A 9,711-nucleotide genomic window follows, 5' to 3' on the forward strand; every position below is an offset into this window, starting at 1 on the left:
GTTCCAGAATTACGGCCTCTTAGAAAGGTCTTACATACTATAGCGCAAAAGAAAAGTACAAAAAAGTAACATAAACATGTAATGGATGATTTCTGGATTTCTAAAAGGTGCATAAGTACCTACTGGCAATCAAAAACCATAATTCGAAGAGAAAACATCATTACCACTGCCAATAGAAAAATACGGAAAGACACTTCACAAAAAACTAAAGAGATTAGCAATTTAAATTGATTGTACAACTGAAGCATAGTAAACAAATTGCTTCGCCGAGCGCAGCTGGATACGACCGCAGAGGTCCAACCCTGAACAGTTGGGCCAAAAATGGACACAATATTCGCGCTTGATACAGGTCTGAATTTGGATTGTAATTAAATATTTGACACATAATAGGTTTCGGACACAGAATAACTGTAGTCAAAGAACTAAGAATTTGGTTATATGATTTGAATTTATATTCAATTTTTTGCTTTTGTGCAATACACTATGCTGTTGCGAATTGACCTCCCCCCCCCAAAAAAAAAAATACCACCCTTTTTTTTGCTTTTGTGCAATACACGATGCTGTTGCGAATTGACCTCCCCCCAAAAAAAAAATACCCCCCTTTTTTTGCTTTTGTGCAATACACGATGCTGTTGCGAATTGACCTTCCCCCCCAAAAAAAAATACCCCCCTTTTTTTGCTTTTGTGCAATATACTATGCTGTTGCGAATTGACCCCCCCCCCCCAACAAAAAAAATTACCCCCCCCCCCACCATTTTTTTTTGCAAATAAAAAAAAAATATTTGAAGAAATTTTCTTTTTAATTTCTGAAATCTGAAATGAGAAAAAATTGTCCCCCTCCTCACAATTTCTTTTTTACCCCCCACCCCCACTAATATTTTTGTTCACCTCCCCCCTTTTCCAAAAAAAAATTCTTTCCCTCAAGATAAGGTCATAATCTCAATTCTCAATTCAAATTTCAAATGGTGTTTGCAACCATAATTAGCCATTTAAATACATCATAAAAGTATTAAAATAGAAAATGACATACATAATCATGGCTAAAATTAAGTTTCCTTAATCAGCATTTTTAAATAGTAACTTCTAAAAATAAATTGACAGCTAATCACCTCAAGACAATACAACATTTCTTTATACATAATTTAAAAGCAGTGTAAGGGAGGTAATCCAAACATAACATTGTACTTTTTTTAATTGCCCCTGTGGGACCCTGATTGGAATAATAAACTATTTGATTTGATTCGATTTTATAACGAGTTTTCCCCCTTTTAAGTTAAACATTCTTAGTTTTTCTTTTTTCTTTTCTTCAACAATAAGACGACCTCTTGTCACTCATTTAAGGAATATCCCTCATTAGGGGATTGTTCCCAACCTGTTTACCTTCGCGATCGTTCGGGTGCCTTTTCCGTTGTTTTGATACTTTTTTTTCAGTTTTAACAATTTCAATACGACTATCCGTTTTAGTTGAATTATTTTGCCTAAAGTTTTCCTTATCACCATCGTCATCTGCCTTTCTCTTCCCCCGAATAATAATAGAAAACATTGAAATTTGCCGATCCGCCATTTTTGTCAATGAAAACAAATCAGCGAGGCGCGATTAGTATTCAAATTTTTACGGTGCGGAACCGAAAAAAATCCGGAATTTGAACAAAAGCCAACCACCTCCTTAAATGGAAAGGTGTTCGGCACACCCGGCTTAAACGGTTTAAGCCATAACCCCCCAAAGCCAATCCTAACCATCCCTTTGTGGTATGGAAACTTGTGGTGTAATTTCAGATAGATCCATACACCGTTCCACAAGTTATTGTCTGGAAACTAGAATAATGCTTATTTGGGCGCCTTTTTGGCCCCTATTTACATTTACTAAAGTTATTGTCCGGAAACCAAATGTCTTCGGACGACGCTGACGACGACGACGACGAAATTTTTTTGCGGTCGTATAAAAATGGCAATTTAAAATGAGAGAAAAGTTGTTTTGCCATACAGCCCATATTATCTGTCTTGCTTTATTACCGGTTTTGCACTATGTCGTGATATTTGCAATTGATGATTGGTGTTAAACGTCCAGTGGCATATATACTTATGCACATCAGGACGAGAACATGTTAATTAAATATCAATATAAACCCTCCTTTGTAATAGACCGACATTCTTTGCCACATTTCTAACTTGCTAATTTATAAGGTAATAGTCCGCAGGAAGACAAGTCAGTCTACCCAAACACTTTATTCCGACTCCGAGACTCTTTGCTCTTACTCCTAAATGTCAAGTGCTTAGCGGATAAGCAGGGGAAAACAATTTTCAAGTCTTTGGTTTGACTCAGCAGGGGTCGAAAACCACAAGCGCACTCGAGGCGAACACGCTGCCACGAGACCAGTGAGGCGATCATATTAGCCATTGAATATGAGTCCAGAATCTCATGACGGGTGATGCATAGCTGAAGATGTTTATCCAGTCAACACCATGTATCAAGTTCACGCAGTCCCGACTGATTTAACTCTTATGAGTGTGCAATAATATAACCTTGAATAAAGATTTTGAAAACGGCTTCCAAGACACCCGATACCACTCTTTGTTTTTGATGGAAGTCTATTCGATGCACTCAAGTTTCAAAAGTTCTCTTTTTAAGCAGATTGTTTTCCTGTTAAATTGAATCTTCCAAATCTTGAATCCCATTTCAATCTAAAAAGGTAGGAGAGACAACAACATAAAAAAAACATGAACGTGTATTTATAGACCATGCCCCGCTCATACTATCAAAATTTCCATGTAAAATGAACCTCGAAATCGGAGCCAAAAGCTTTATTCGGCACATATTTTAAAAAGTTAACATCCGATAATGAACATTTGTGCTACATGTAAGTTGTAAGTTGATGTGACCACACGCGTCGTGTTTCTAATGACAAGTAAAACTGGTGATACATGCAAGTAGCTTTCGGTTTAAACTCACAGACAAGGACGGAAACTTGTGATTGTGACTCTGATCAATGAAACATATTCGTGGTATCCCGTGACACATATATTCCATTAAAAGTCTACCTAATTAGTATGGTTTCCATTAAAACTTTCTAATAGATTACTTCAAAAATGCAATACTAGTAACTAACCCCGACTTCAAATATGCAATACTAGTAACTTACCCATGGTTTAGTATCTTTCTTAAAAGCACCAAAAGTCTATCAAGATTACCCCTGTTAGGAAACGCAATGTATGGAATGTATCAAATGGGAGACATAGCCTTCATATGGTTTACAAAGAGATTTGGAAGATACCAAAGGGATATTCAAACTCATAAGTCGGGAACGAACTGGCAACACCATGGCAAAACAACGTAAAAAGACGAAAAACAAATAACAGGTTACAAAACACACCAAAGAATACTATAGACTGGGCAACAGTATAGAAAACTATAGACTGAGCAACACGAACCCCACCAAATCGGGAATTCGGGCCCGTTCGCCAAAATAAATGTTTTGATATAGGATGCGAAAGGACCCGACACCACAAAACAGGGGTGATCTCATGTGCTGCGGAAGGGTAAGCAGATCTTATTCCATATGTGGCACCCGTCATGTTGCTCATGTAAGTACACATTCGACTGCAATGGGATTAATGCGATCAATCTAATTAGCAAATCATCTTTCTAGCGGAACATGAAGTTTAAGGATAATGCTAGCTTCTTTGCATTCATATTTGGAAGCCCCTGTAGGATGTCTGCCTCAAGCGTACAAGGAACAAATCGTCGAGAAGAGAAGCACGTTTAGTTCTCATATTAATTGTGATGGTCTATTGAAAACATGTCACCCAATTGTGAAACCAAACACAGGTGAGTTTTCAATCAATAATTCAAGCATCTTGATAATATTGTTCGGAGAAATGAATTAAGTTTGATATGTCTCTTCCTCCAACAAGATAATTGATGACATACTGAGTACTTCCACCCTGCTACCACTATTCCACATAGCTGGGTCTTCTTGTGGTATATCAATCATTGTGTGTGGAATTTAAAGAAAAAACTTAAGAAACGACAAAAAAATACTCTTAATTCATACAAAGTACATAGGGAGTTTACTCTAATAGAGATGTGCAGCTTTTTTGTTACACATTACAGTATCAAGATGTGAGTTTTGCTGAAAAAATTATGAAAATGGGAGATGATCAAATGAAACTCTTTATACATTTGCATGTGCAATATGATTCATTTTGCACGACCTTCTCATATCGATAGAGCTAAGACAAAACTAATTTATACGCTTGTGTTGCCAAGGATTTATGATGATTGACACAGTAATATACATGTACTAGAAACAATTACTTATAACTGAGAAGTGATACAAGACACAGCAAACGCCATATCTTTGTGATCTTGAGTTATTCAATACAAAACAAAAACATTCTTCTGAACCACCAGTCCTCTTGAACCCACCCTTTAAACAATTCAGGATGATGACATGTTTACAAGAAATGTATGTACCCTGCTTTGTTTTAGACACTGAGCCAGAATTTTATTGTGTTTAACTAGGCTATTATGGTAAATCTGCATGGAGACACATAATCCTATAGGCTACCAAGCCACATTATTTTAGCTTGGAGCAAACAAGTCTTTTGTTATAACTCATTAATGCTGTAAATTGGTCGATAAGGAGCAAATAAAATTTTCAAAATCTTAGATTTAACCAAGCTTTGGATCAAAACATCATGAATTTGCATATTACCATGATATTACTGGGTTTAATGAAAATCCATTTGTGATGTTGTTTAAGAGACAAATAAGTCCATAGTTTAACTATTTACAATGTAAAAAAAATAATAAAGCAATTCAAATACAGTTACAATCAGTCAATCTAAATGTAAATATAGAATAACCATACATTGTCTCGAAATATAAATTTTATTTGTACAAGACTTAGAAACAGGTAGAAATCTGTTCATATTAATCCTTTATTTGTTAACAAATCTATGCAACAATAAGAGAACATGCACCAGACCACTGCAATAATCATTTTTCCATGCCATGTTAATCAAATATGAAGAAATACATATGTATCAGACTTATGGAAAAAGAAGCCCTTTGCATAGCTATATTTACATGTATGTTAGCACTAATTTATCTGTGTTCACTCTATCATTCATAACGCTTGTATCTTTACTTTAGCTTTGTTTTAAACATTTACTGCATGAAAATTTCTGGATGTGCTTTCATTTCTTCACCTATTCTTTTTTCTATCAATGGTAACATCAGTTGATTATAATTCATGTTGCCACCAACAAATACTTGTTTACTCGTTTTCTTTGCTGAAAAAAAAAATGTATGATTAAAATGCATAGGATGTGATTAGATCACATGTTCAGTAACAGGCAACAGTACTGATTTAACTGAACCAAACAATGTCTCTTCAGTGATGCTTGAAGCAAAAATATTTGGGAATCCAAATTTTCCAAAAACATTAAAAGAAACGTTGGTGAGCACATCAGTTCTCAAATAGATAGATCACGATTAGCTGAAATACATTTGTAAACACAGATAAACACATTTAAAAAAAATTGTGGTATAACCAGATTTTTTCTATTTTTTAAAATAACCATGTACATAAGAAATAAACTTTGAAAGGAAAAACTTCAATAAGATACTAGACATGTGTTTAAGCTGTAAATTCATTATAAGATTCAAAATTTCAGTGCCTACCTTTTTTTAGCTCACCGGGACCTGAAGGGCCCCATGTGAGCTTATGTCATCACTTGGCGTCCGTCGTCGTCGTTGTCTGTTGTCGTCGTCTGTCGCGTCAACAATCTTCTCCTCTGAAACTACTGGGCAAAATACCTTCAAACTTAATCTAAATGTTCCTTAGGGTATCTAGTTTATAAATTGTATCCGAAGTTTTGATCCATCGACAAACATGGCCGCCATGGCTAAAAATAGAACATAGGGGTCAAATGCAGTTTTTGGCTTATATCTCAAAAACTAAAGCTTTTAGAGCAAATCTGACATGGGGTAAAATTGTTCAATTGGTCAAGATCTATCAGCTCTAAAATATTCAGACGAATCGAACAACCAATTGTTGGGTTGCTGCCACCGAATTGGTAGTTTTAACAAAATTTTGCAGTTTTTTGTTATTATTTTGAATATTATTATAGATATATATAAACTGAAAGCAGCAATAATGTTCAGCAAAGTAAGATCTACAAAAAAGTTAATATAACCATAATTGTCAATTGACCCCTTAAGGAGTTATTGCCCTTTAAAGACAATTTTACACAATTTGTTCATCAAGTTTGCTAACATTTAAAAATCTTCTCTGAAACTACTGGGCCAATTACCTTCAAACTTTAACTAAATGTTCCTTAGGGTATCTTGTTTATAAATTGTATCCAAAGTTTGTATCCATCGACAAATATGGCCGCCATGGCTAAAAATAGAACATAAGGGTCAAATGCAGTTTTTGGCTTATATCTCAAAAACTAAATCTTTTAGAGCAAATGTGACATGGGGTAAAATTGTTTAATTTGTCAAGATCTATCGGCCCTGAAATTATCAGACGAATGATAACATTTAAAAATCTTCTCCTCTGAAATACAGGTGAGCGATTCAGGCTCTTGAGAGCCTCTTGTTTTTTATCATTTTTAAAATAAACTGTCATGCCTGCCAGAATGACTGTTAGTCATAAATAATTTATATACATTTTGGAAAACTTATTATTGACTGCCTTAAGTATTGATCTATCTTCCAACTCAACAGAACACACTTGGTTATGATGCATGGTTACACTGTTGATTTACTAGTATTACTGCTTCTTTTTGGTTATTTAAAAAAATATCTTGTATCCTCTGTCATTTAACATATATATATATGTATATAATGTAATAACTAATTACAATTTGTGAGTTAATTTTGATGTGAGTTACCATGGTTAATGAAAAGAAAGAAAATACAAATACAATTTTTTTTATCTAAAATCGGACATGTTTATAACACAGACATCACAAGCTCTACTGAGCTTTTAAACCAACATTGACAAACATAAAACATAAGACAAAGGTTATATAAATCTACATTTGTAAGACATGACATTCTGTATGTGTCTGTCCCAAGTCAGGGGGTCTGTAAATCAGTGGATGTTGTTTGTTGCTGTATATATCTTATGTTTTTTCATTTACTGTTTTGTACATCAATGAGGCAGTTAGTTTTCTCATTTGATTTGTTTTAGTTTCTTCGTTTCTGGGTCTTTTATAGCTTGCTATGCCAGTATGCGGTATGGGTTTTTCTCAATGTTGAAGGCTGTATGTAGTTACTAACTTCAGTGTCATTTGGTCTCTGGTGGAAAGTAGTCTCCTTGGCAATCATACCGCATCTTCTTATTTTTATACACACATAAAGCATATTTCATAAGCATGCAAAATAATTATAATATACTAAGACACTAGCATACAAATGTTAAAAAAGCTAAGCACACAGTTGCAGCACTGTTAAAAGCAGAACATGCAATATTTAAATAAAACAAAAAAAAAACTGTTTTAAAAAAACAATCTCAAGCAGATCATTTCTTGTATTGGCTGTACAGTATTTGCAGACCATTTAAAAAAACTACATATGAAACTACATATGATAGTGATACATTGAGTTGTCCCTCTTTGCCTTACCTAATCTTTGTGCTAGTGCTGATGTTGGAGAATCTGAGGTTCCGAACAGTGTTGATGTACTTGGTTCTTGGCTCTAAAATGGAAAACAAAATTGTCATGACTTATGAAAAAAAATTGATTTAATTTTTCCCTTTAAATACTGAAGATTTGCATTAAAAGCTGTAGACAAAACATATGATCAGTGTCGAACATGTAGATACAAATAATTGTACAAATAAAATCCTATGCACCTTAAAAAAATCAAATATGTTGATGTAAAATTAAATTTTAAATTACTTTACTTACATATTTGGTCTTCATGGCAAGAGAGAGGTCCCCAAGTGCAGCTGGAGACGTACCAATCCACAAGAAAAAGCCATGGTCAAATGCAATAATTTGAAAGAAAACTTCAGTGTCCATTAATTTTTCAGAAAACGTATGAACCTGTAGACCAATACACTGTTCATTTTCATGACCATTTGTTGCCATCGTGTAATGAGGCTTATTTCATAATCGCCAGTTTTACCACAATAGACACATGGGTTTATTTTTTGTAAACAAACACAATGAACTTCCGGTCAGTAAAAGACTAAACAAATGACGGTGTAAGAACGAATCCAAACCGGAAAGGAATTATGGTGCAACCAGCAATTTGATTTATTTGAGAAAATAACAACGGCTTATTTTGGAATAGGATGCATCTATAGCATATACTATAGTTCCAAACTTTTTTTTTTATTTTTAAAAGTAATCTGTTTATTAAAATAGTTACCATATTTTTAATCTAAATTTTAAACTTTAATGCAGGTAAAAATGTTTTATACTTCATTCTAAATCTGTTGCTAAATTTTTTTTATTGCATGCTATGTATGTAAGATTCAACTCTGTATTACAGGTTGTTTTATATGTTTAATTAGACTGTTTTTATGTTATGTATATGTTTTTATATTCGGTCAAAAGCTCCTTAGAGCTTATGTTTGTAATAGGGCGGTAAAGTACTATTAGCTGTTCATGTCACATTCAGTTTAATTTTCATGTTGATAAGCTGAGTCACAAAAAATATGAAAAATAGAACCCCCCCCCCCCGCTAAAACAATGAAATATAGAAAATGCAGCCTGCATTTTTCATTGAATGCGTGATTTTTCAGTAGACAACGCTATTATATATACAATGTATCATGTTAAATCTCGTCGTCCACACAAGCTTAATTTTTCTATCAAAATTCCATCAGTTTAGTGATTAGAAACAATGATTTAGATATGAATGTAAGCTTGTTGGTAATAAAGTATATAATACTGTACCTTTCAGTTCAAAAACTGAATATTCGATTGTATATTTTTGTGACTTGTTATTTATGTTCAGCCTGGTCATATGTTTTCTAATTTTCACTAGTTTCCGTGCGATTTTCTCGTAAAGGCTCTATGAATACCACTACCACGGGAATAATAAAGTTGGACACTGGCTTATCTTTCAATAATAAAAAAATAAATATTCATCTCACGAAGGTGGGATTTGAATAAAACCGGAATCCTTGGACATCGATAAAAACTTGGTTTCTTCAAGATCTGTAGCAGTGGGAATTTAACATTGACAAGCATACAATAGGGTTGTCACTGGCAGTTAAAGTCAGTATACACGTAATGAAACTATAGAACACACATGAATAGCAATAAATTCAATCGTTTTCTTAATTATGAAGTTAGAGTATCATGGGACTTGTGGTAAAGAGAAGGAAAGTCTACATTAATACGCATAATCAAATCCAATTGGTATCTTCCTGCAATAAACATTCACTCGACCAAATTCTTTCAACCTTGTGTTCCGGAAAATTACTTTTGATCACGTCAAACGAATCTGATTTTGTTTACTATATTTGTGAACTTTTTTTCTGGCAAAAACAAATAAGTTTATCAAGTGGAGAAAAAAAATCGTATTGCAGTATAATGGTTTTGTAGACTTTTGTAGGTCGGACAAAGGAGGACTTAGTTTTTTTATTTTGCCTCGAAGTCTGACTCTAGTACTTTCTGTTAGGTTGGATAATAAATGGGAGGTAGACGCATTGAATCAATATTATTTGTTAGCGTTTAATTTGA

General features: G+C 33.9%; 1 protein-coding gene across 1 annotated transcript; it reads right to left on the reverse strand.

The window, feature by feature from the left end:
* Nucleotides 1-4,778: 4,778 nt before the first annotated feature.
* On the reverse strand, nt 4,779-8,219 carry LOC127734407 (proteasome assembly chaperone 4-like). The gene is made up of 3 exons (XM_052244265.1): nt 7,924-8,219; nt 7,639-7,711; nt 4,779-5,295 (listed from the first exon to the last, which is right to left on the reverse strand). The coding sequence occupies exons 1-3, from the start codon at nt 8,104-8,106 to the stop codon at nt 5,171-5,173; spliced, it is 381 nt and encodes a 126-aa protein (XP_052100225.1). The 5' UTR covers nt 8,107-8,219; the 3' UTR covers nt 4,779-5,170.
* Nucleotides 8,220-9,711: the final 1,492 nt, after the last annotated feature.

This window comes from Mytilus californianus, unplaced genomic scaffold (genome assembly GCF_021869535.1).
Source record: "Mytilus californianus isolate M0D057914Y unplaced genomic scaffold, xbMytCali1.0.p SCAF_3, whole genome shotgun sequence".
Taxonomy (NCBI): Eukaryota; Metazoa; Mollusca; class Bivalvia; order Mytilida; family Mytilidae; genus Mytilus; species Mytilus californianus.

Bases quoted from the DNA above. Each gene is read 5' to 3' on its own strand.
- LOC127734407 (XM_052244265.1), bottom strand. From the start codon at position 8,106: ATGGCAACAAATGGTCATGAAAATGAACAGTGTATTGGTCTACAGGTT. The intron at 7,712-7,923 runs GTAAGTAAAGTA...TTTCCATTTTAG, and splicing joins TTGCCATGAAGACCAAATAT to AGCCAAGAACCAAGTACATC. The intron at 5,296-7,638 runs GTAAGGCAAAGA...TTTTTTTTTCAG, and splicing joins AGCACTAGCACAAAGATTAG to CAAAGAAAACGAGTAAACAA.